General features: G+C 40.9%; 1 protein-coding gene across 3 annotated transcripts in view; it reads right to left on the bottom strand.

Annotated features, from left to right (window-relative positions):
- ALKBH8 (alkB homolog 8, tRNA methyltransferase) overlaps positions 1-24,691 on the bottom strand; it is a 45,951-nt gene extending 21,260 nt beyond the window's left edge. The window contains exons 1-8 of one of the 3 annotated variants that reach the window (XM_063148951.1): positions 24,654-24,691; positions 21,562-21,697; positions 20,567-20,707; positions 18,488-18,728; positions 17,003-17,134; positions 16,043-16,138; positions 14,506-14,610; positions 11,471-11,541 (exon numbers count right to left, since the gene is read on the bottom strand). In XM_063148951.1, the coding sequence (XP_063005021.1) occupies positions 11,471-11,541; positions 14,506-14,610; positions 16,043-16,138; positions 17,003-17,134; positions 18,488-18,728; positions 20,567-20,698 (777 nt within the window). In that variant the 5' untranslated portion in view covers positions 20,699-20,707; positions 21,562-21,697; positions 24,654-24,691. Of the gene's footprint in view, positions 1-11,470; positions 11,542-14,505; positions 14,611-16,042; positions 16,139-17,002; positions 17,135-18,487; positions 18,729-20,566; positions 20,708-21,561; positions 21,698-23,233; positions 23,254-24,653 lie in introns of those variants that run through there. The other 2 variants (XM_063148953.1, XM_063148954.1) reach the window with 2 other exon arrangements.
- Positions 24,692-27,434: the final 2,743 nt, after the last annotated feature.

Consider the following 27,434-nt stretch of genomic DNA (forward strand, 5'->3'; position numbering starts at 1 on the left):
GTGTCCTTTCTGGGAAGTGCTATCTAACCCAAGCACAAAACCTTGGTGTCCTTTTGTGAATCCAGAGTCAGAGTCAGCCAAGTTCCCAACAAGAACAAATTTAGTCATTCTCACTAACATTTCATCTTCATCCTTTAATAAATTGCCTCCCTAGCTCTTAGCTTATACTCTTTTAGTACACAGAAAGCAAGAGGCTAATGCTGTTAGTCTTCATTTAATTTCTTTTACTGACTTAGCCTCCTCTGCAGTATTTTCCCATTTTTTCAGTGATATATCTTCCCTCACATCCATGGGTGCTACTACACTGACATACAGGGAATTGCATCCAACTATACCAGGGCAGAATGTGCCTGAAATGCACCAAATCATTCATCTTCCTTTCCAAAGGAAAGGAAATTTCTAAGGTTTTGCATCTCTTGCTTTCTAATAGAGGACAGTTCAATGGAAGAGCACAAGAGGACTCCTACACATCCTGACCCCTTCCTTATTTACATGTTGAACACTGTACCAAATGTCCACCAAGAAACCACTAAACAAGTCCTTACAACACAGACACAGTTGTTCTGTAATAATCACAAATTTATATGCAAGTATAATATATAGAGGATCCTAATATTTAGGATATTTAGAGGATCCTAATATAGAGGATCCTAAATGGATGTGTGTGGTAGCACATGGTCTATGTGATGCTGTGGAATATCTGTAATTTTCCCACCCTTTTAGAAAAGTTCTCAAGAGGTTTTCAATATCTAAGTAGAAAGGGAAACACTTCAGCATTCAAAAAGCACATCTCACCTTTCTAAACCATTGATTGTTTACCAATACCTATGGAAATACACACAATTCTCACATTACTGAGGTTGCAAATACACATAAGCAGGACTCTCTTCAACTGTAATTTTACATCCATTCCACTACCTGTACATTTATCATCCTGTCATCAACAATTGCAGGCTTTAATTGCAAGTTTTCTACAGCAGAAGCAGGGTGAGCAACAGGGAATAAAGCCTCCATGCTATATAAACAATAATTGATACAGCAAAAACCAGGCTTTGCCTGAGTAATATTGCCAAACATGGAATAAAACAGGTAAGTGTAATTTGCAGGAAAGAGGACCTGAAATATTTACATTCAAAGTGTAGACTCATACCAAGTACTAGTGTGGCACAGACCCACCAGTAAAATAGCCCAAGTCTTTGCAGGTTTAATGTATTTCAAGGAATGGGTAAAATATGCTGCATATTCATTATCCCATACTGTGGAAAACCATCTTCCCTTACAAACACTGGGATTGTTCATCAAACCTAACTCTCCTCTGCAGCTCTCAGCTTTCTGCTTGAAGTGCTGTAGTACAGGAATTCAGGCTAACTTTAAGACTAGGGTGGAAACAGGCAAATCAGTTCAAGATTAAGATCTACATTTGGCCTTAGATTTTAAAAACATTTGACCTTAGATTTTAAAGATTTTAAAACAACCCAACTGGGGAACTGAAACCTATGAAATGAAATGAAACGTGTAACCCAGCATGAGCTGAATTACCCCATAGGCTGGGCTGACTCAATCCCCACCGATTACAGAGGAGCTCAGGCATGCAGCACACAGGTACCCCTACCTGTAAATACTAAAATTTCAGTCTTAATCCTGGACTAAATACCATTGACAACAAATTATTTCATAAGGCATCCACACATGGATTCAACAGATGCTTCAACTCTGTTTAAAAGAGCCCTGCTTTAATTGAAACCGAGTCCTGCACTATTATCATCACTAAAATCTCGGCCCCTATATACTGAGAAAGTTGCGTGGAAACAGTGTGGTGCTGAATACCTGTAATTCAAAGGGATGAAATGATGAATTTATGCCCTCAGAGTTTGAAACAAAGGTCAGCTAGTCCTTCTCATGCCTGCATCTAACAGCTGTCCCAGAGATCATTACAATAAAAGAGAACTGCCAGGATATAAGACACGCAAACTGTGCCTTCCCAAACTAATTCTTGCATCATATCTCATAAGGGCTGACAAGACATGGTTTTTCATCTATTGCTATAGAAACTACCATATGGCCTGTTTCTTAATCCTCTACATCTTCAAAAGGGAAATCTACTGAGGAACAGAGATTTGGGCATGAATTTAAAGAAATTCCTTACATACATTAAGAAACCTCGTTCCTTAGCAATCAAAAGCATATAACCCTCAACTCCCTCCCCTAAAAAGAAACCCAAAAAAACCCCAAAGAACTAATGGAAGTTATCTTCTTAGTTAACAATGTCTCCTGTGGCCACAAAGTATAATTCAAAACACTACTTGACACAAAGACACTTGTTTAAAATAATTTGAAGAAAATTGTTTTATCAATTACTCAATTGCTACATGTCACCCCACAGAGCTCCCACACATCTGACATATACATGTTATTTTAGAACAGGGAAAACAACCATAAAGGAAAAACACATTCTGAAATTTGGATGGGAAGTATTCCAACACTGCTGATTTTCATCATAAAGGACGTAATCTCTTTCTTCTGTCTTCTCCAACTGCTTCATTAGCACAATGACTGTCTTTTCAAAATCCAGCCAAAGTTACTTAAAAGGGCTCTAACCAGGGCCTCAACATCTGAATTTACAACTGACAGCATGAATGCACATGGCAGAGATGCAGGCAGTAACAGGAAGGGCAGGAGGAACAAGAACACCTCCCAAGGAACTGTGAAATGTCCACTTTTCTGCTTTCTGCTGCACCATCAGCCTTGCTTTCCTCCAACCATTTCTCTGCTGCCCCAGCAGACAGACCAGGGTTTTCCCTGCACTGCCCCTGGGCAGCACAGACAGGCTGCCTGCCTGCCTGCTTGCTTCTCTGCTAAGGGCACAACTCTCCCACTGACAGAATCCTTCTGCCTAGTGTATCAGCATCACAGGTCTGACAGCTCCAGCACACCTTAACTGCTCAACATTGCCAGCTCCTCAGCAAAAGTTTATCTCTACTGCAACGAGAGCCCTCTGGAGAAAGCCCTCTCAAAACATAGCTGATAAGAAAAACAGAAACAGAACACTAAAGCATGCAGAATACTCAGATTTGTAGGATAGTATAAACGCAGACAGACTTCAAACCTCATGTGCTACCACTTACTGCTATTACAAATTCCAGTCCAAAGCCATGAGACACAATACACCACAGCAGGAGCTCAACAAGTTAAGTTTGTTTCTTTGCTTATAGGCTACTTGTGATGATTAGTACTGACTGACTAGGCATTTCTACATGAAATTTGCCACAGTCTTAAAATAGGCTCCTATGACAATAGAGATGACATCAACAGCTTAGGTTGATGATGACATCAACAGATTAGGTTTCCTTATTGAATTCCAAAACAGAAGTACAGTTGAAATGCAACACCTAAAGATAACTTTTTAGTTCACCAGTTCAGCCTGTTTGCTGTTAACTGGTAGCAGACACCAGGATTCCATTTCACACAGCAAGTACTGACCTCCTAAAAATAATATGTGGAATTACAGTAACTTTCAATGATGAACCTCTTGACAAAACAAAAAATCCTTTAAAAAATGAAGAAATTAGTAACTACTAAAAAGCAGCACAAAGGTTTCTATCAAAAAATTTAACTATTTCAAGAATGACAACTCAAAACCTGACTAAAAAACAACTTCAGCTGTAAAAATACCAGTTGAAATGTAAATTCAAATGCTCTGTTAGTTTTCATAGAATCACAGAATAGCTTGGTTTGGAAGTGACCTTCAAGAGCATCTGGTTCTAAATCCCCTGCCAGGGGCAGGGACACATTCCACTACATCAGCTCAAAGCAGCACCCAGCATGGCCTTGAACCCTTCCATGGGTTCATCCCTTCCAATGGGGCATTCACAACTTCCCATGTCTTACCAGCCTCATGGTAAAGAATTTCTCCCAAATATCTAATCTGAATCTCCCCTCTTTCAGTATCCATTACTCCAAACTATTTCAAACCATTTCAAACCATTCAACGATTACTCTACATTTTGTCACTAACCTCCCTGATAAGGAATCCCTGTCCAGCTTTTCTGTAGGCCCCTTTTAAGTACTGGAAAACTCCCCATCCCTCTTTTCTTTAGGTTGAACAATCCTAACTTTCTCACCTTGTCTTCACAGCAGAAGCTCCAGCTCTTTTATCAATTTTATAATCCCCTCTATACTGTCTCCAAAAGGTCCTTGTCCTGCTTATGTTGGCAGCCCCAGAGCTGGATGCAGAACTCTAAGAGGGGTCTCATGAGAGCAGAGCACAGGGGGAAGATCCCCTCCCTCAACCTGTTAACCACACTGCTTTTAATGGTCTCCTATCTGATGCTTCTTTTCTTTTATTACAATAACCTTTTTTTTCCCCTGCTGGAATAAATACAAACTTCGTATTTAAACAGTTAATTAATCTCACCACCACAGAAGAATGGTTCATGTATCATAGTGAAGGATACATGGGAGGCATGAAGTGCAAAAGAGGAAAAAAAAAAGGTTTTAATTTAAAATGAGTGGTACCATATACCACAGTATAATGTTTTTCCAAGATTGTTACCTATCTACATTTTTCCTACCACATGAAAACCAATTAGAAATATGTAGCAATAGCTATGGAATAGCAAGATACTTTTTAGAGAGTACATTTGCTCCCCTGAAAAATTCAGTATCTGTATTTGTGTGTCACGGTAGCGCCTTAACAGCCAGACGTCTGAGAATTGAAAATGAAATGGTGCTGCCTCAGCATACAAAATAAGCACACTACAGAAACAGCAAATAGCCTGGAGACAACAGGTTCTGGTAAAACAGAATCAAGCTGCTAAAGGAATTAAGCAGAAGCTTTCCTTCATTATTTAGCAGTTATGACCCCAATTAGAAAATCTTAAGCCCTACTGCAGACTGCAAACATTTTAGAAAGTATTTCAGTCACAGTAGGTGCTCTCTCACAATCACACAAAAATAACTGGAACCATATGATATTTCTTATAGCATCTCAATGTATTTTTCTGTGTGATATTGAGTGGATTTAATTTTCAAATTCTTCCTAATTGCCGTTTCTTATATCTCTTTCCACATTCACTTTGGATACACTCCCCTGAGGAGTTCAGCAGACAAAGAGAATATTCTTCCACAACCCTTTCTCAACACCAAAACAGCTCAAACAAAGCACAGGATGCTAAAAAGAACAACCAACTGACCGTGAAGAAAGCAAACTGTTAAGAACCAGGAGAAGCCACAGCTCTGCCTTCCCCCTCAGTAGCCAAAATAATGGACCATGAACAGGAAACAAAACCACTACAGAGAATGGAGAAAAGCAACTTCCCACTCTAGCAGACCCAGGAGAAATAGCTCAGCAAGTCACAGTACATTCAGCAATCAAACCACAGGGTGCCTTCCTTCCTCAGCACTGAAGTAGGAGCTACTGGGCTTTGCATAGTGGGGAACAGCTTCATGGAAAGGTATGGACTATGATAAGTTTCCTCCTTCTGTGGAGAGGAAGGCAGGCTGGTACCAATCCAACAGAAGGGAGAAAGGAGAGCAACCTTTTCAGAATTATTTACCTGGTATTGGCCTACTCATAGTAAATACCCAGCCTCAGACAAAGAGGCAGCTGGAAACTGTAATGTCACACCAATATGAAAGGGGAGCAAAAAAGAATATTTTTACATACAAAATCTTGAAATATGGCTCTGTCATAGCTTAGTTTTGATCTTGTTCTTCCCAAGTAGCTGAGAAGGTAACAGAGAAAGCAACATCTCCACACTGCTGTCCTGTTTCTTCACAAATTACTGCCATACAGCTTCTGGGGAAATAATGCTACCAAATCATTGTTCTGAGGGCAATTCTGACCAAACCAGAATGCTCTTCTTGTACAATCTCCATGCAAATTGAAATTGGTTAGCAGATTCCTACAGCACTTGGGAAACAAATGCTTATCTACATTAATGGCACACAGCGGGTGCCTTGCTCTTGTTACCCTTGGCTAAAACAGGATTTAGCCTATCAACAACCAAAGATGTTTTTCTTTACTGCAGGACAGGTTCCCTCTGAACAGTTTACATGAAAGCTGGGCTTTCAGGATCCTTATGAGTTAAAATAACTCATAAGGTGGAAACATCAGCAGTACATGTTGGTATCTGTGAACAGAATCCTGTATGCAAATGGGGAAGAGACATCCAGCACAGAAATAAAAACTCAGAACAGAATGTTTCACCTTTCCCAAAATAGGCAGGTAGACTGTTGTAAGTATTTCCATGAAGGGGCTGCAGGCTTTGTTACTTATCGCAGAGGGCATATTTCAATGTTCAATTATGTCAAAAGGAAGTTTTCCCTTGATTTTGGTGCTTCTTGTATCCCATCCAAGCTCAGTGACAGTCAACCATGGTATGACATGCATGGAGAGAAATAAACACACAGGATATATGTATACAGAGCAAATGCAAACAGAAGAGACAGATTTATGAAGCTTGATGCATTTAACTTGCAGTGCTCAGCACACCTTTCAATTGGAGCAGCTCCTCATTAGTTTTCAAAAATGAAATACCACTTTAAATGGGACAAACCAACTAAACTTGGCATACAATTATAAATTATGTCCATTTGGATTTCCAGCTAAAGCTACTGAAAGTTGCTATTCTTCAAGAACCAATAAAATCCATGACTGTAAGACATGTTTCTTGAGTTGCACCTGTCTTACAGACTGGAAAAGCATGTTACTGAGCTTTAGGAATCCTACCTCATCTGAACAAACTTCTAAACTCAGCATTAGGTTGTAGTGATCAAAATTAATATCTTCCATTTGGGTTCAGAGACAATTTGATTCTGCCAATACAATCTCTTTTGAAATACTGATGACTGTTACTATTTCACCCACTACCATCATCCTGCCAACACAGAGAACAAAACTTTGGTACAGCCCCTACCATAGTAATTCTTTAAATAGGCAAGATGTTTTCTGCCTTTCCTTACAAGAAAAAAAAACAACAACAATATATATGTAAACAGCAAATAAAGCTGAATTAGCAACTAGCCAAGGTAAGCAGAGCAAGAGCTGGACCACACAGCAGTACCTAGTGCCTGTCTATCTTATTAAAGCTCATGCAAGACACAAAACAGCTGCTAACTGTCAAAGGCTGGGTACAGTCTAGACTTCCTAAAGGCTTCTCATAAAATCTCTCAGCTATTACAGAAACAGCTGCTGCTATACCAGCCACAGGTTTCTGTTTGTTAGCCAAGACAGATTGGAAATAGATCAACAGGTAAGAAGCAAAAGTGCCAGAAAAAGGGTCAATTATCAGACTGAGAGATGAGTAGAAGCAGCATACCTCATTCTATCAGTTCTAGAATGACCATACTCAAAGCTTGTTCAAAAGGTCTGGTGAAGCTTTTCTTTGAAACACTGCTCTGCTTTCAAGGCTTAAGAGACTCACAGGTTTTCTTTATAGATCAAAGCACCTAAGATCCACAGGCTAAGAGATGATGAATGTGTTCAGATGAACAGAAGCTAGGCAGAAGTCAATGATCCATACACAGCCCCCCCTCTTTAACCCTGAGCCACAAATCTGGCTGAAATCCCTAAAGCTTTCCTTCCTCAGACATTAGGTCAGGGCCTGGAGCACCACAGCAGTTCTCAGTGTTTGCACCAGCCTTTTGCCAGCCCAAGACACAGGAAGCAGAGTAAGGCAAGGAAAAGCAGAGCTAAGGAGAGAATGACAAGCCTGGGGCTGCATCTTAGGAAAATGGGACACAGCAACATAAATCAGGATATTGTGCCAAACCAACATCCCTCTGGAGCAAACTGTGACTGTGCTTTGCTGTGTGGCAGGGCACAGTAGGTGTCCCACAGCAGTCTCAGATGCAGCAGGGCAGAGCTGACAAGGAGGAACTACAGGTTGTTGGTAACTTTAGATTGGGAGTAAGATCTGCAGCCAGGAAGGGAAAATTCTTCTGTGGGTTGGATATGTTCATAGCACTACTGAGCTCATAATAGAAATGCTACCTGTGTATTTCTAAAGTTTTAATGAATCAAGGCCTTACACAGCAGCATATAAAATGGCAAGTTAGGAAAACTGGAAAAACAGAAATCTCAATATTGATCAAGCTCCTGAAGCACACCTGCGAAGAAAAATTCAACACAGGTTAAAATGAAGATTCTTTTGAGACAGCTGCAAACTTGGCCAGGCTTCTGGTGAAATACTGTAAAACTGCATATCTTTAGAGACACCAAATGGAGGCACTGAAAATAACACCTAACTGAAATAAAACCAAAATTCTCAACAGAAAGGATTGATCCCTGTTTTGCAGTACTTTGTTAAAATTTATGGATACAGAATATGATTTGCCATTAAGTTTAATAAAAGATTGTTCATCTAAATTTACCACATTGCCTTGTCTTTCCTAGTATGACAATTTCTGAATAAAAGAAAGTTGCATTCAATAACAGAGCGTTGAAACTGATATTCATTAATAACTTCAGTTTATCAACTCCTGTAAAGACAAGGTGAATGTGGTGATTTATAAAATGCAATTACGAGTCCACAGGACTTTCTAAAAGTCTCATTTTATTATGCAGTTTCCCACGAGATGGTAAAGAAATGGGTCACATACAGGAAAGATTAGCCTGAGACCCCTACTTTTCCTGAAGTATTACAGGACAAGACAAATCACCTTGCACTGCTTTGCCCTCTAACTATTGAGAAGTTTTTATAAGCTAGGCAGAAGTGCCAAGCAATAATGAAATTTTCCTCCTTCAAAACAAGTTAAATCCATCATGTAAACTCCTCAAAACACGATGGATTGCACCAACCAGGGCCACCACTTGCCCCTCTGTGCCTCTTGATAAAACTGTTTCATGAGACTGAGATAGGAAAGAGGATGTCACACCTACCTTTTCACCTAATTTCATGCAGGTGTAAGAACTTGGATTGCTGTAGATTATCTGATGCAAGACAAACGCAGCGTTGTGAAGAATCATGTCTTTATTTTGCAAGATTGTTTATATTTAAAATGAACATATATGCCAGTAACTATTCCTTTTTCAACATAAATCAGGTTTGCAGAAACAAATTAAACATCACTAGTGGGCTGCCCTTGGGATTGACACCAGGGCTAGCGACCTGGATGATGGGTCAGAGCACACGTTCAGCACATTTACAGATAAAACTAGAAGTGGCTGATGTCAGATGGTTGTGCCACCATTCAGAAGGATCTGGACAGGCTGGACAACTGCTGCCAACAGGAACCTCATGAAGTTCTACAAACAGAAGTGCCAAGTCCCGCACCTGGTCAGGAATTACTCCACGTATCTTTACACACTGGCAGCTGATGAGCTAGAAAGCAGCTTTGCTAAAAATGACCTTGAGGTCCTGGTGACAAGAAGCTGAACATGAGCCACCAATGTACTCTTGGAGAAAAAAAAGCCAACAGTATCCTGGGTTACATTAGGAAGAGCACTCAGCTGGTAAAGGGAGGTGATCCTTCCTCACTTATCAGCCCAGGTGAGGGCTATCTCTTGTACTCTGTCCAGTGCTGGAACTGGACTGAGCTTCCCACTACAAGAACACCATGGACTTATTGGAGCAAGTCCAGGACAAGGCCATAAAGATTATTAAGGAATATCTTTACATAAGGGGATGCTGACAGAGTTGAGACTGACCAGCCTGGACAAGGGATGGTAAGGGTCAGGGAAGATGGCTCTTATTCTGTGTGTGAATAACTGATGGGAAGGAATGAAGAAGAAGGATGCAGATTCTTCCTAACAATGTAAATCAACAGGACAAGAAACAATGGACACAATTTAAATCCCATGCCATTCCATCAGAACATGAAGAAACAGTTCGGATTTTTACTGTGACAGAGGTCAAATACTACAAAATTTTGCCTACAGAGGTGCTGAGTCTCTGTCTGCATAAACATTCAAAACACAACCAGACATAGTCTTGGACAACCTGACCCTACTTAAGCAAGAGCTTGGGCTACATGACTTTAAGAGATTCCATCCAATCTCATCAGTTCTGTGGGCCTGTGAAGATGATACAAAAAGTTTGAGTTTGAGTGGTGATAACTAAGTCACCAGGCTAGGAGGGTCTTTGTATTTAGTCCTCTGTTCTGCCAGACTTCTTTTTCATAAGCCAAAGCATTTATTGTAGTTATTAATTATCACAATCTGCCTAACTCAGATCCTGAAGGGACAAGCATATAAGCAATTGAAAGAAATGCTCTTTCCATTACTCAGTATAATGAGGCATTCTTCTTCCTTTTTTTCCTCTGAAGTGTCTGCCAATTCCCAAAATAGAATACAGAACCGGCTGGGTTGCAATGTTATTTCTTTATGGCACTTTTTATTTAAATGTGTGCATTTACTGTTGAAGAGAACAAAGAAAGGACAAGACATATGGCTTTGTGCATGTTTTCCACCACATTGCAGCCTGATGTATTCAAGTAGGAAAAAACACCCTACAGAGAGAAAAATACAGAGAAGAAGAGAAAGACACCAAATGTTGATGCTGTATGTGTAAGACCAATTATTTATTAATAGAGTGTGTAAATTTGCCTGTGGTAAGATTTAATGGGAATAGAGAAGGGGGCTTCGCTCCTAAAATAGGTAAACCACATATTACTGCAACTGATATTTTCATTCTAATATCAGATGAAGAGCTAAATGCACAAAACCACAAAGAAATCATAAAAAATTGTAGAAGTACTAGAAAGGAAAACCATAAACAACAGAACATTTCATGGGCCACTGGCTTGTTTAAATATATCTGTGTTTTGACTGCCTGCACCTGAAAAGTGCATTTATGGCCCATCAGGAAAAGGCACTGAAATTTGTGAGAAACCTAACAGGCTGCAATCCAATGCCTATGCCTGAAATATCTAGAAATGGTCCAAGTCTGGCTGTGTCCCTGGTTGAAATGTACACATTCCAGCCTTTTACGGCTTAAAATGCTCCATGCAGACCACTTCCCAGAAAGGTTTGTATTTTTCATGGGATTAAAATCACTGTGCTTTTGGCCATCTCTGACACCAGCAAGGTCTGAGGTATGCTGAGGTATGCTGCAATACAATAACCTAGAAATGCACTGCTTATGGTGTTACATCAATGAAGTAGGAGAGCATCTGTGCCAGAGTCAGCCTTTTCATTGGAATGGAAAGAATAAGAAAGCCCAGGGCTGCAGTACTAAGGCAGAATATATAAAATTAAAAGCATGAAATAAAGATGAAGGAAGGTCAATGGAGACCTGAATGCCAAGATTTAAAAACTATTTTATCAATGATCTTTCAATCATTGTATCAATTAATCTTCTAGTGACACCATCATATTGCAATTACTTATTTAATTAGCATATCATACCACCTTTCATACTTGATATTAAGTTCAGATGAATGTGGACAGACACCATGGAAAATCAAATTAACAATGTAAAAATGGAACTTCTCAGTAAAGCATCAGACCACATGCAAACATTAAGTTTACCTCAGCTCCCAAACTGAGAGAGATTATTTCATCTTCAAAAGCAGAATGCGTATCAGTATGAGGAGGAATTCCTGTTTAAAAAAAAAATAACAAAAACAAACAACAAAAAAGTGACTACAATAATGATAATAACAAGAACAACAACAATAATAGAGTGCTATCTCCATTGGCAAGTTCTATTTCTATGGATGTCCCTATGGAAAACTGGGATGTATGGTTGAACAAACAAAACTTACCATAAACAAGGGAATTGTCTCACACCCAGATTAGATGGACACAATTAACCTAAGTGTCTTGTATAATCAGTAGAAATACCTAGAAGATAGTTCAGGTTACTCCAAGGCCTTGCTCATTCCTGGATGGACTCCCTGCTGCAGAGAGAAGCTCAAGCACTTTGCTCTCCTTGCAGGCAGTTTAGCCCTTAGAAGCAACAATTATGGTACCTATGGCGATTTTGGACTTTAGTTCATCCACAATAATATATTTCTTCCTCACTCCCTTCGGAGAGGAGTAATTTCAAATCCCTCTATTTCCTAAGCAAATGACTGCATTAAGAATTTCAGCTTCAGCATTAGGACCTGCTACCTCAGAGGCAGGCACTGCTAGGATCAAGTCTGGTTGTGCTTTGCACTTCCTAGGCAAAGCAACATCCCTGCTAGGCTAACCCCTGGGTAATACATCTGTTAGTGTGGGTATGAGTACACACACATAACTGAGAATTGCCAAAAGGACAGTCATTTTTAGGGGTTTGTTTAGATTTTTCTTTCATATCTGCTAATTGGAAAGAAACTGCCAATCCCTGCAGCTTGTGTCACACATTTTAATGCCAAATGCTAGAACAGCAGTGTGCATGCCACAGCAAGATCTCACCACATGGTGGGGAACAGCAGTCAGCAGTGAGCAAGGGAGAACAGCAGACAGCTTGGGAGAACTGCAACTGCACCTTCCTCTGACCCACTGCAGGCCAAGGCAGACAGAATCATTCCCATACCATCCAAACTAAAACAGTTTCATTTGATTATCAAAAATTCTACCCAAGTTGATTTTGGGCTGTGTAGAGAATTCCTGAGTTGAAGATAATTTTTTCTGAAGTGTTAGTCAGCTCTATAAAGCACCTTTATTATACAGCAGATTTTACATCCAGATGTAAATATTCTGAATACCATTAGTTTCAGGGAAAACAATACAAGTGTTTTATGAGACCAACATTTAATCTGACAGAAAATCAGTGAGACTTGAAAACCAAGGACAGATAGATACCTGCTTGTTACAGCTCAAAACTTTGCCTCGGTACAAAGCACTGAGGCTCTGCCTCAAGAGGCTCAAACTTGCACACTGAAGTCTGTGCAATCCACTGTGCAGCAGAACACTGACAGCTCTCCACATTGTCATCAGTAATTCAACCAAGACCACATTGACCCACACATCTCATTTAATTTATCTTATGTGTGGTCCCTCCAGTTTAGATACTCATAGCCATAACTCACTTTCCAAAATTTCAAGTATAATTTCCAGGGAAAAAACAGCTCAGAACCAAGATGCAGGCAGTATCAATCTGACTGCGCTCTGTGCTCATTCATATCCTAATGATTTGCACTTAAGAAAGGGTATTTTGCCTTGGGATTGGGTTTTTGTTTGATTTTTCAAAAAACTCTGCTTCTATTCTTGATAGAAATCTACAATTCTAACTAATTTCCTCAGATGTCCCAGCCAGAAGTACAAAATGTATCAACTTAACAGACTGTCAGATACACAAACAAATAGGATCAGACCCTTGTTCAGCAGACACTCTTAATAGCTGCCAGACATTAATTCTGAGAGTAAAGCCATTGTTCTTTCTTCCTAAGGACAAATGAGATACTCACCCTGGAAAGCAAGCCAGATACTTAAGCTTGATGACTAAGCTTAGCAAAAAGTACAGCACGTGATTTGTTCCCTAGAAGTGTGATTAGAAGCTTGTTTTTCTTCAGAAGCCTCCAGTTTGGAAAAAAATACAAAAATACAGTAATTCCTTATTGCTAGGATAAGGGAACACTGCTTGCATCATATTTAACACTCCATATATCACATGCACTAACATTATATCATGTGTACTAACAGCAGGAGAGTCTCCATTTCTTGGAGACTGTATGCACATTACAGGAAGCAATACAAGTTTGGAGTAAAAAAATCCACTGAACTAGAAGGCCAAATATGACTATTTATTCCTACATCTTTTTATTGTTAGTTTTCAAATCATGACCTTGGACTCAAACACCATAATTTTCCATAACCGTGGTATCAAAAACTGCACTTCTAAACCTAAGTTCCCATGTGGAGAAACCAGTACTAAAACTTTAGTTTTGTTTCAAAGCATCTCTGGTCACAGAGGAAATACACTAAGCAGGTTCCTGCTTAAATTCTGTTCCTACTCCATTTCACAGTTAGATGCTACACTCTCCTGCTTTTTAGTGAAGTTGTACTGGTTTGGCTGTAGTTCATTTGCTCCACAGGAGCCCGTACGGTGCTATGCTTTGGATTTGTCATGAAAACAGTGTAGGTAATACATGGATGTTTTACCTCTTTCTGAGCAGTCCTTACACAGCATCAAGGTCTTTTATGGTTCTCATGTTTCCCCACCAGCAAGTCAGCTGGGGGTGCACAAGGAGCTAGCAGAGCACACAGCTAGGATAACTGACTCCATGTGACCAAGAGAATATTCCATATGACCATATGAGATCGTGATCAGTAACACTAAAGTTACTTCATCCCTGGTGAAGTTTACCAGGGATGTCATTACTCAGGGACTGAGCACTGATTGACCAGTAGCTGAGGAATTTTTTTTGCATAATTTTCCTTCCTTTGTTTTGTTTGCCTATTTTTTTTTAACTTACTAAACTGTCCTGATCTCAAGCCTCCTCACTTTTATCTTCCAATTCTATCCTCTGCCTCAGTGAGGGGAGTTAGCAAGCAGCTGCATGGTGCCTAGTTCCCTACCAGGGTTAAATCCCTATATAAAATAGAGTTCAAAATTTTTGAGGGACAAATGAACTTACCTTGTCCAGGTTCATACTGATTTACAGTCAGTTGATCAGGTTTATGTTTGATATATCCCTGCTTTAAGCACTTCTCTAAGAATGGGTTGCAAATTTCAGGAAGACCTAGTTACAGAAAGAGAACTGTAAACAAGACAGGACAGCTTTTTACAATAAATATAACTAGGAAAATACATAGAAGTAGCTTCATATACATGCAAGTCCATCTTTAATGATGATTACTCTGCATCTGCTGCTAACATACACATCAGAACTGGAGACACATCAGAACTGGAGGCCTAATCTTCAAGTCCAATATTCTTGAAGGTCTCAAAATTACAAGGGCCACTCTTCCAAGCCCTCTGCATTCAGAAACAGAGTAGTCCTTACAAATGCAAACTGTAGTATCTCTACACATAAATAAAACCACATCAAATCAGAGGAAAGGTTTTTACCAATTACAATAAAAAAGTTGCAGTCAAGAAGCAAAATTATTATGCAAAGACTCAGTTGTGCAAAGAGCTCCCTAAAAAATTTATTCCCTGGAAATCTGTTACTGAATTAGATTAAATATCACCAACAAATCTGCTGAAGTTAAGCTGGTCTTGAAACAGGAAAGGAAGGCATAGTCCTCCACTGAACTTTTGGTTTGCCATTTTACCTGAGGATTTGTTTGAAAAATTCTGCTGCAGGTAACACCAACAAACATGTTACTACTATCCCTTCCAAAATCTACTGATTTTTATCCTTGTTTTCTCCCAAGAAGTATTTATGCTTTTCTGACACACAAGATAGTCTGTGAGACTAGAAAACAATTCACATATCAATCCTCTTACAATGATATAGCTTCACAGTTAAAATCTTAAGATAACCAGAATCCTTCTGTTGCATGCTACATCCACCCCACTACACATGCACCACCTTAAACACCTTCAAGTTTTACAGGAATTTAACTCTCCTATTTTGCTATTTTTAAATCTAAGTCTATAAGATGACTCACTTGCTTTGCTCTGACTCAGCCTTCAACTCCCAATATGAGTTATTGAAACCTTTACAAAATTGCTTTCAGAGCAAAGGAAATTTTATTTCAGTGTGCATGCATCCAGCAAGTTTCAAGCTGGTTGAGATAAATATATACAGCAACATACGTCATATCCCCCAAATAAATTAATATGCAATTTGTAACACATAATTGTTTTATGGAACAAAAAGCTAAAAAGGAATGACAATTACAATCCCAAAAGCCTTATTTGACCAGAGCTCAACAAAGGGCAGCAACCTCTTGCTCCAAGTGACTGGACAACAAGCTTAAAGCACTAACAATAATTTGGAATGAGTCTCAAAATTAAGAAGCACTTTTGTGTGGGTGCTTAAGATACAGCAAAGGCTCTCCTTTAACCAGACTCTCACAGCCATAACGCAGCAAGGCTTTATATAATGGTTCAAACATCAGTGCAAACTGATATATAAACTTTATATAATGGTTCAAACATCAGGCTTTATATAATGGTTCAAATATCAGTGCAAAATAAGCACAGTTTAATAGGAAAGTTCTCACCTCCAGGTAATGGTTTGTCTTTATCAACATTATTATTATCATAGCGAAACTCATATCCAAAATGCTTTACTCTTCTATGCTTTAAAGTCTTCTGGGCTGTAAAAACACATATGTTTAAAGTAAGATTAGACTACATAAAGACTATATGAAACATTGCAGGCATTTTACCATGTTTCCCTATTCCATTCTACCTATTAAGCCTAAACATTCTTTAATTAGCAGTTAAAATAGTGTATGTGACCCTTGTTCTTCACGCACACACTTCTGCTTATTTTCTTTTCTAATTCATCAAACATCACAGTCACTGCTGTTGTGAGTCAAAGGGATGGTGTTTTTGTATATGCAAGAAACAGGGAACACCAATTTTTTGAGCCTTGCTTAATGCATCTTTTTCTTGCCCTGATCTCTGAATTTACACCTGATGAACACCCTACAGGTACATCAACATCCATCATTCTCATTAATCACCAAGTTTCACATTAGCTGAGGTCAGAATAACCTTTTGCATTGCTCCATGGAACAAATTTACACAGGAACTCCGAAGTGATTTCCAAGAATTCATTTAATGTAGGATTCAACTCCAAAAGCTCAAGTGAAACCATCCAGAATGTATGCCTCACTAAGTTATTTGTTTTACATAAAAGAAGACACAGCTCTTCAGTTGGACATCAAATTACAAACAGTCTTGTGTGTGGCACAAGACACATAGAAAATACTTTAATTGTTTCTGGATGCAGGTTTGTTATTCAAGTAAACCCATTCTAGCATATCAATTCAGATCTCTTGTCCCAAGGAACTGATCACTTGCAGTATAAGACCTAACTTCTAAAATGCTAAGAGTAACCACAGAATAACTTCTGACAATACATTTCCCAAGATGTAGACTTCCTGTAACCTGAAACTGCAGGAAAAAAACAACATAGAAGTATAGACTGTCTGGATTCCTAGAGTTGTACCCACCATTCTGAGTATCTTCATCTGCTTTCCAGTCAACACTTTCCAACATCCTCCTTTCTTCCTCTGGAGAAATAATGTTTTCAATTACCACTAAGCCTGGAGGCAAGCTTGTAGGAACAGCATTTTGCAAGGAAACTGAGGTATAGGAAAAAAAGAGAATTTTGTCACTCTTTAGAGAAAATAAAAACATGTGTTCCCTATGGAAATATAATTATTTTTATGATAATATAGCACAGCTGTAGAAATGTTTAGCGATACAATGGAGCCCTCATTGTGGTCTTATTTGGAGAAAGAATGATCCCTTTTTGTCACGACAAAACAGGGTAAGGCCTGAGATCTGCATCATTCCAGCACTTTCTAAAAATTTTACTGCATAAGACGAACAAGACTACACTATTCAAACATAAAACTGCTTGTGGCTTTCCTGTAAAAATAATGGTAAACAGAATTTCCCAATCACTTAAGGTTCTACCTGAATTTCATATTAATTTTGTAGAATTTTAGTGATTTACCATATCAGCAGCTTCCACAGACAGAATAGTCTGTAATCAAATGTGTACAAATATGGAGTACAGAACAATACCTAGGTGAAAGAAAAACACCACTGATGTTGGGACATTCAGTTTGCTTTCCTAAGAGATCAAAAAAAGCTATTTGCTAGCATAATGTACAGACCAACACTAGGAACCCTTTTTGCTAGACACTATGAAAGCTCACAGAAAGAGCAACAGTTCTTTATAGCTTATAATCAGCCAAAAAAAATTAGGGGGAAGGAGGAAAAAAAGGATTCTGCAGGCTCCTTAATCCCAAAACCTTCATGCACAGTACTGAACGGTCAGGAAATTACTCAAATCTTTTTTCCTTTTGCTTACGAGTAATATAGTTGAAATTAGAGTATCCTAACTATTACAGGGACCTGTTGAAGGTCTCCATGGTGAGAGATGGACGAGAATCTTGTTTCTTGATCAGAAGGCTGGATTTATTGATATATGATATATAATACATTATAACTATACTAAATAGAATAAAGAGAGAAGTTGCAGAGGCTGCTAAAGCTAAGCTAAGAATAGAAAGAAAGAATCTATAACAAAGCTGTGTCCAGGGACTCTGTCCCCAGCTTGTTCCTGTGATTGGCCCTTAATTATAAACATGGCAACATGAACCAATCACAGGTCAAAATAGGTGCATCCTATCGCATTCCACAGCAGCTGATAACAATTGTTTACATTCTCTTTCTGAGGCCCTTGCTTCCAGAAAATGCAGAAATCTGAAAGAAAGGATTTCTGTGAAAAAATGTCTGCGACATCTAACCTGGAATACAAAGAGTAAAGGTTATTTCATGTCCAGAATCTCAGATTCTAGCTTTCATTTTCTGTGTCTACTTACCAAAACTAGTGTGCTTTTACCTACATTTACAATCCAGGAAGTAAAAGCAAAGGGAAGCAGTATGCAGGAAGCTGGATATATAGGAGAGCAGAAAAACTGTACCTTTTTCCACAAAATTAATATATAGAACAATGTTTTGTTCACAGTCTTCCAATGTTACTTCCTTTCCATTAAGGGCATTAAAGGCTTTCTTGGCTTCTTCTGTTGTTCTGTATTTCACAAACGAGTATGGTTTATTTGGTGGCATTAAGAGTGTTTCCATTGCTCCATATTCTTCTAGTATTCTGAGCAACTGCTGTCTACTCATCCCATTACCAAGACCAGCATTGGCAATAACCAGGCTCTAAATGAAAAAGAATTAAAACAACAAAACAAAACAAAAAAGAATTAGTGATTATTGTTGGTTCATTTAAAACCAGCATTTTACCAAGAGAACAGCCCTATAAAAAAATTAAACCCATGAGCACTCTTTTATGTATTCTGCACAAGATATTTACGTTTCCATGAGCTTGTTACACAAGGCTAATGCAACCTTTGCTTGCCCAGCACACAGTGTGGCTGAAAGCCTTGCAATCTCTCTCAGAAACATCTCCCCAGGTAATGCACACTTTGAAGTGGCATGTGTGTGACAAGTGTACTGCAAGCAAACAGTGGCACTGGCACATAATTTTGGTGGTTTCTGGAACAGCTGGGAAAAGTGTTCAATTAATTCAAACAACAGCACTTCACTTCTCTAAAAAAACAGAAAATGAGGTTTAGAACCAAAGAGGAGGGGCATTAAAAAACTGAGCACTGCTGTGATTATGCCTATTGTGAAGGCTCTGTTAACATCTGCTCTAAGCTCTGCACAAGGCTGTTTGTCAAAGATCATATTTTTCAAGATTTACCTCATTATCAATTACTGCTATTTTCTGGAATATTATTGATGGAGGGACTCATGTATGAAGGACATGCAGAGGTTCAAACCACTCCTTTCACCTAATCTACAAAGACCTCCACTAAACAACTGCTGCAGCACATGCAGCAATTGATGATGTTAATTCAGATAACTGTTGCACAAAGCCTGGAAGTATTTTCTATATTGCTGACACAAATTTTCCACTAGCACTATGATTTTGTTTCACATATCATTTATTCAAATGTTCTGTCACCAAAAAGGACCTTGCTGGACCCCAAAATTATTCTTTGGATAGATTAGATTGATAATTTGGTACCTGGGACAGTTTCAAGGGGAACAAGTCCCAAATTACAGACCCATTTCCATGCAATACTAGAAAGACACAGTCTTTGTTCTAAATACTTTGCAATACAAACAAGTTTGCTGAGTCATTAACATCTGTCCATGTGGTTTGAAATTTGAGCAAAAATTAAACCAAATTTTATTACAAAAACGTATAAAGATCTAACTGATGTTTCCATATTTGAATGGGAAGAATTTTCAGGATCAGGATGAACAAGCATAGGGTAAATAATACTGCTCTACAGTGTTTCAAGCCATTTGTATTTCCTCATAAATGAGAGAGTGAAATTAGAAACTCTGACTTCCCTATCTGTCTGCAAGTTCCTGTCACTTTTTGGTACATCAGTATCTGTGAGATCATTCTCTGATGTGCTGTAACTCTACTGTGGCAGTACACTACAGATCAAAAACCCAAGCAGCTTTCTGTTAGGTCTCTTTTCTGCAAGGAAAGAGAAAGCTGTCCCCATTTAAACAGCTGCAAGTCAGCCAACCAGCTCAATTCCCACAGAACCACAGCCTTAATAAAAACAAGATGGAAAAGATTTCCAAGATAGACATATTTTTAATGGTGAGCTCAGATGTGACAAATTACACTTGACAGAGAACCATGGAAGATAGAAAGGTACAAAAGTTAAAAGCCTGAGGGAAAAAAAAAAAAGAAACCACAGAGAAACAGAATAAAAGTTTATCTACTTCAATAGCATTTCCAATGCTTCCTCCTTCCTCCTCAACCCAAGTAACTACTGTGTCAGGTTAAAAAAAAACACCTTATCCAAAGACCCTGAACTGCTGAAGTACAGTTCTGCTTTGAAATCAAAGAAGTACAGAAAACCCTCAATCTCAGGAAGTCCATTTTTAAAAACTGCACTTTACACAAGACACATGTGAGAAGAGAACACAGATAAGCAGCATTTTAACACCACCATCAAAATCTCAACTACCTGTGTAACATGGGAGACACACTTTATGCCCTCATGTCTCATCAACGTATGCTGAGCTCTGACTTGCTTCCTCAATACTTTCTTCTTCATTTTCTGGACTTTCAAATGATCTTCACTGGTTTTAGCTTCCATACTGGTGTTCTGGAAAGCAGAAATAACAACACATAGTAAGTGTCCTGCTTGAAAAGGATCTCTCCCAAAAATAAAGCTTTAAAAGATTGCTATGATGCTTGATTTCATTTTCCTATTTTTTTCTTCCTCTTCACTCCTTTATTCACACTCACAGTATCACTAGATCCATTTGTGGGTTTTAACCTGTCTACCCCTCCTGTTTTCATACAGTAATTTCAGCTAATGTCCTTCTCTCTGCAGTCTCTCCAGAATAGAACATGAGAAAAAAATAATGTGTGGAACTGCCATGAGATTCGTATTGTCTCAGCTTCTGAGTTATTCTCATGCCTCACCAAATGTTTCAGTTGGAGATGAAATGTTTGGCTCCTTTTACCTAATTGCAACCAAGTGTGACATTTGGCCAAACTTGCCTTTCTTGAGAGTAGAAAAAAGAGAGTAGACTTACATGTCCTGGAGCAAGCAACTAGGATGCTCCACACACCATTTACCATGTCTCCCAAACTTAATGAAAATCACATTCCTGTTGTGTGAAGGAACAGAAAACTGTGTACATATATATAAATATATATTTATTAGCCACTGAATTTCATAGCAACACAGAATTTACCAATCAGTGAGTACTTAAAGGTCAATGGCATTCTCCAGGTTTTGCTGCATCTTTTGCCACTTTTGGTCTAACACTACATTGAGATCATACAGTACCTTCCCACATTTCTTTGAGCCTACATTCTTTTCCTTTCTTTTTTCCACTCCCTTCAAATCCAAGGGAGGAGTCTGGATCTCATGTAAGATTATGACAAAGCTCCCAGACATAGATGCAGTTTGACTTTCACTTTATCTGTCCCTATAACACAACCCCTTACCTGTATTTTAGAGGTATCTTCTCTTCTTTGCCAAAAATCCTCCTAACAGTATAGCTGGACAATGCAACTGCAGCTGTCTGTCCTATTCCATTCTTTTATCATCATGACCTGGCAACAATCCTTCCATCTTCTCTTCCTGTCAAAAAAATGGTTTTGTTTCAGTTATTTTTAAGGGAAAAAAAAACAAAACAAAACTAGGTCAATCACCCCTATATGTAATTATTTAACTCTGTCAACTGCCCCAACAGTCACTCATCCACTTGCATGCCTTCTGGCTTGCAGGACAGCAGAGTTGCTTCCCAATACCTAAACTGCGGACACAACCATGATAATATGACAATGTACTAGAAAAAAGGGTTAAGGTAAAAAAAACCCTCATATAGTATTTGCTGCAGCTTTGTGTTGAATGACTTAGCAAAAATGTTGTTTTAAACAAGCACTGATATGCTAGTAAAATTGTTATAAAATATTGACAATAGCTCAAAAGACAAATAGCTCAAAACAGTTCAAAGTAAGATTCTTCAACAGTGTTAAATACAGAGAGCAATGGTCCTCTTAACCTTCATTGGTTAAATAATGATCAAAAAATCTCAAACTTGCTTAAACCAAAAAAAAGAAAGCACAATGAGACACACACGCACACACAAAAAAACCCAAAACCAAACAAAAAAAAAAAAAAAAAAACAAAAAAAAAAAAAAAAAACAAAAAAAACCAAAACCAAAAAAACACTAAAAAACCAACATCCAAAAGCATAAGATAATTAGAAGCCACGGTAGCTGAGAGGGAGGAAAATAAAAGTCACATAAAAAGAAGCTTAAAAATTTTTATGAATTAAATTCTCCTAAGTGCATCTAATGGGTTACCCTTACCAAGATTCAGCTGACTAGCAGGCTCCTTCAGCAAGCCTACTATGACAATGTGTGCAATTATAAGATTTCATAGAATTATAAAATTATTTAAGTTACAAAAGACCTGTAAGGTTGAGTTCAACTGTTAATCCAGAACTGCCAAATCTACCACAAAACCCTATGTCCCTAAGCATCACCACCTACACAATTGGGTGCAAAAGGCTTGTCCTGTCCCACCTTACTTGCCACACTCAGGTGAACAAAAGCCCACATCTTTACAGCCTACACATGAGCAGGTTCCTCTGCAGAGGGTGTCAGGCAGTCCCAAACTACTCCACAGGAAAGTGACACGTCTTTGGCTTGGTGCGTTTACAGAGAGAGAGCAAAAATACAGGACAGGATAATACTTTTGAGCGAAGCAAATTGGATTTGGATGCAAAAGCATGGAGGCTATGCACATCAGCCATACCAGTCAGACCACTGTCACGCAGCCTGCAGAACAGACTTGAAACTGAAAGGGTCAGGCCTCTCCCATAACATCTGTACCTCTACATACTGGAAGACTTCATGTGGTCTCTGGGGAAAGCATTTCTGAGTTTAGTCAGGCCTTTAGTCAGGTCCTCACAAACACCTACATCCTCCAGGCAAAAGCAAAGAAGTCATGCCACGATATTTGTTAAACTAGCACAGAAACTAAAGCTGAAAGACTTCTTTTTATCCTTCCATAAACCCTGAACAATGGACAGCTGAGGTGTGACTCAGCTGTCTAAATAGCACCCAACACTGGCAGAGATGACCTAGCCCACAACACTCAGCCTTTCACCTGCTGCTCAAGAAGCTGAAGACCTTCCTGATGTGCTGTGTCATGCTTGCCAGCATCACTCTGGTGCCTCCAGCTTCTGAAGACATCTTAAACAGTAATACCTGCATAGCTGAGACAGAATATTCCCTTGGTCTCTGTCTAAACTGGGTCTAAACTCTGTCTGTTGCATGCATTACCAGTGGCTCAATTTGGCAGGCAACTCTGCCCTGATTTCTGAATAAAAGAATCACACTCAACTGTATAGAAGTAGGAAACTTCATTTTCTGGGATCTCACACCTCCTTTAGAAAGGCCAGTATGACTACAGAAGAAAAAGGATTAATCCACTGTTAAATTTGTTACTGTTACCACCTAGTTTTACAACAAGTATTTTTAAAAAGCACCTCCTGAAGTTACACACTGAAAACAGTTTCCCCTTGCAATATGAGCTGAGGTTACACGCACTTTATAAAACTGGCCTGAAGCTCCTACAGAGGTTAATGTAAAGCTTTAATGCAATGCACGAAGTTTGTTTGCTGTAGGAGCCGCCTCTGAGAACTGAAGCACCAGGCGGGCGGGCAGAGCAGAGCGGCGGCTGTCGGCAGAGGGAGCGCCACGATCAGGGATAAGCCGCGATCTCAGTTACTCACTTATGGCTTGGTTTGGTGCCACAGTCACGCCACAGCAAAAATATAAGGACACAGTATTCACATAAACATCCGGGAGGGAAAAAATACATTCAGGAGGCCCTACGCAGAGATTTAAGAGCTCCAGCACTTGCCAAACGCGCCCGAAAGCACCAGCATATCCAGGCACTGGCATGTCCCCGCGGCTGTCCCATCCCACCTCTGCGAGGGACAGCCAGCACCAAACCTCCCACCGACACCCCGCACAACCCCGGGCACTCGCTGCAAACAGCAACGATAACAGGAATAACCTCCGGAGAGCGTCTTAGAATCACGGAATGTTAAGGCTTTGAATAGACCGTAAAGATCAACCAGTCCCAACCCCGTGCCATGGGCAGGGGTGCATCCTTCTAGACCAGGTTTCTCAAGGCTTTGAACACTGCCAGGATTGGGGCACCCACAACCTCCCTGGGTAACTTATTCCAGGGCCTCACCACCCTCACAGCAGTATCCCTTCTTCTCTGCCCTGAGTACACACGGGGGAGGCTATAAAAGCTGTGAGGCAGACGTAGGGACTGGCTTGGCCTTCTCCCCCTTGCACCACCTCGTGTGACAGGGACAGAGATGGAGCCGGAGCCGCGGCCAGGCCGCCGCGGGCTCTGCTCCCCGCACAGAGCGGCACGGCGGGCACGGGAGGGAAGGAGAACCAGCGGCACAGACCGCCTGCGTTCCCGCCGCCGCCACGGCGGTTCTCTGTCCCCAGGCAGAGCCCGGCTAGGCCCGGGCGCAGCAGCCCCGGCCCGACGGGCGCGTTACCTGCAGGAAGCGGCCATGTCGGGGCGGGCACCGGCCCCGGCACCGCCCCCGCCGCGTCGTCATGGCCCCGCCTCGGCCCGCTGCCCGCGGAGCGGCGCGGCCGGGAAGAGTTTAGCGGCTGCGGGCGTCTGTCGCTTTATTGCAGGGCAGAGAAGCCAGGCTCTGATGTTCAGCAAAGCCATGTGCTGGGTCCTGCCTTTGGGTCACAGCAGCACCAAGCAGCGCCACAGGCTGGGGGAAGAGTGGCTGGGAAGGGCCTGGAGGTGCTGATCAGCGGCTGAACATGATCCGGAGTGTGCCCAGGTGGCCCAGAAGGCCGATGGCATCCTGGCCTGGATCAGCCAGGTGTGGCCAGCAGGAGCAGGGCAGGGACCGTCCCCCTGTACCCAGCACTGCTGAGGCCACAGCTCCAATCCTGTGCTCAGTTCTGGGCCCCTCAGTGCCAGAGAGACATTGAGGGGCTGGAGCGTGTCCAGGGAAGGGCAGCAGAGCTGGGGAAGGGTCTGGAGCACAAGTGCTGTGAGGGGCAGCTGAGGGAGCTGGGGGTGTTCAGCCTGGAGAAAGGAGGCTCAGGGGGACCTCAGCACTCTCTGCAGCTGACAGGAGGGTGCAGCCAGGTGTGGGTTGGTCTCTTCTCCCAGGAAACAAGTGACAGGACAAGAGGACTAGTCTTAAGCTGCAGGAGGTTCAGGTTGGACATTAGGAGACATTTCTTCATGGAAAGAATTATTAGACCTTGGAATAGACTGCCCAGAGAGGTGCGAGAGTCACTGTCTCTGGAGATGTTTAGGAAAAGACTGATCATGGCATCAGTGCCATGACCTGTTTGATATGGTGGTGTTGGATCGAAGGTTGGATTGATGATCTCCAAAGGTCTTTTCCAACCTAACTGGCTCTCTGATTCTCTGGCAGCAGCCAGTTCTATGTGCCAAGATTTCCCAGTGACCAGGCCAGGGCTCTCTCATGGCACACAGCCATGTTTGGGGGAGAGGGACATCCATGCTGGGTGGATCCACGGCAGTCAGTATGGCCAGGGGAAGAGGGTGAGCAGCTCCCTACAACCACCTTCCATGGACACACATTTGCTATCACTGTGCGACCTCCTGTTCTTGCTCACTCCATGCTTCCGAGCTCCACTTGCCAGCAGGTCCTCCCCGTGCCACCTTTTCTCCAAGTAGAGCCAGCTCTTCACCATCCTCCTCTCCACTCACAGAATCTCCACAGAACAAGTGCAATGATTTAACCGTACATGCAGTGAGACACCATCCCTCAACCCCACACCTGCCTCCATTCCTTCATTGGAGCCTCCTCCAGCACAGGGGATCCAAAACCAGATGGGAAAAGCCACATCCACACTGCAAGTTAAAGACAGCTTCCACCAGGCCAGGATGGATTAAAGACAGCATCATGGCTTCTCCCAGGCTCGCATGCTCACCAGAAGAGACCATCCCCTGGGCAAGCCACCATCACAGCCAGCATTGATCATGTTACCTTTGGCACGCCACAGCACTTGGGCAGCGAAAGATAAAACCATGCCAGTCCACACAAGGCCATGGGAAGAACGAGCCTCTGGCTGTACATAAATATTCCTCTGCACCACTCTTGACCTGGCCAGCAACCCCCCTAAGGCTGTGGAGTGAGCCCACACCAGTGAGGGGCCTGCCTCACTGAAAGGAAGCATCTCCACACCTCACTGACTCCCTGTGGGGAAAGTGGTCCCTTAAACCAGTGATACAGTGTGTAAGCCTTTGCTTCATTTTTCTTCTTCATAGGCTAACCAAGCTGCATACTGTGCCCCTAGACATAACCTTTCTCCCTTCTTTATCCAAAATGCTGGAATTTGGGATTGCCGCCTTTTTGTTTACCTGAAAAATATCCTACTTCTCACTGCATCTTATTACCTAAAGCCTAACTCTTTTTTTTTCTCTCTCTCTCTGTTTATTTTTCCTCCCTCAGCCTCCTGTGGATATGTAACCTTTCTCAGCATCAATGATGTATGGGATTCCCAGGCAGGTGGTATGTAAGATGTGACTGATGAGCCTGTAAACCTGTAGGCTGAAGCTAGCTCCTCAAGTTTTTCCCATATGCACTCGCTGGAGGAATTTACCCATGGCTGTGCTTACCCAAAAGAAAACAACAAAAAATGCAACCACCTAAGCAACAACAACAACAAAAAAATCCTTTCTCTTTCCCTTGGAATATATACCATGCCCTTTGCCAAGGCCACACTTGTTCCATGTACAGAAGGTACAAGGGCACTAAGTGTGTGAGGCTGACAGGACAAATATCCAAATATCCACCAGCCTGTAATATTTGGGAGGTAGGAATTACTTGGTGGAATATTTGGGAGGTAGGAATTACTTGGAACCACCTCAGAAGGGTGGTTCCACTTCTTTTCCTCCACCAGAGTCACCCTCTGTCCTTGACCCACACAGTGGATAGCAAAGTGTTGTGATAGCACAGATCTTCTGCCTAAGTTTTCTTATATGTAAAGTAGGAATATTTGCTACCTACCTACTAAGAGTACAGCATAGACCTTTTTAACCTTTGTGAACACTAAGTCTTAGCATCATCTGCTCTTCTTGTGAGCCAGAATGAATGGAGAAAGAACAACCAGGCTGCATCAACAGCTGCTGTCTCTATTAAAATATTCTCCGAGGCTCTCTGCCCTGGAAACCACCCAAGCCTGAAAGCTGCTGAAAGGATGATGCTAATGATACCAGTTTGTAATTCATTACCAATTTGTTCTGACAAGTGGAAAATACCTGCCCAAAGGTTGTT

Source organism: Melospiza melodia, chromosome 2 (genome assembly GCF_035770615.1).
Source record: "Melospiza melodia melodia isolate bMelMel2 chromosome 2, bMelMel2.pri, whole genome shotgun sequence".
Lineage (NCBI taxonomy): Eukaryota > Metazoa > Chordata > Aves > Passeriformes > Passerellidae > Melospiza > Melospiza melodia.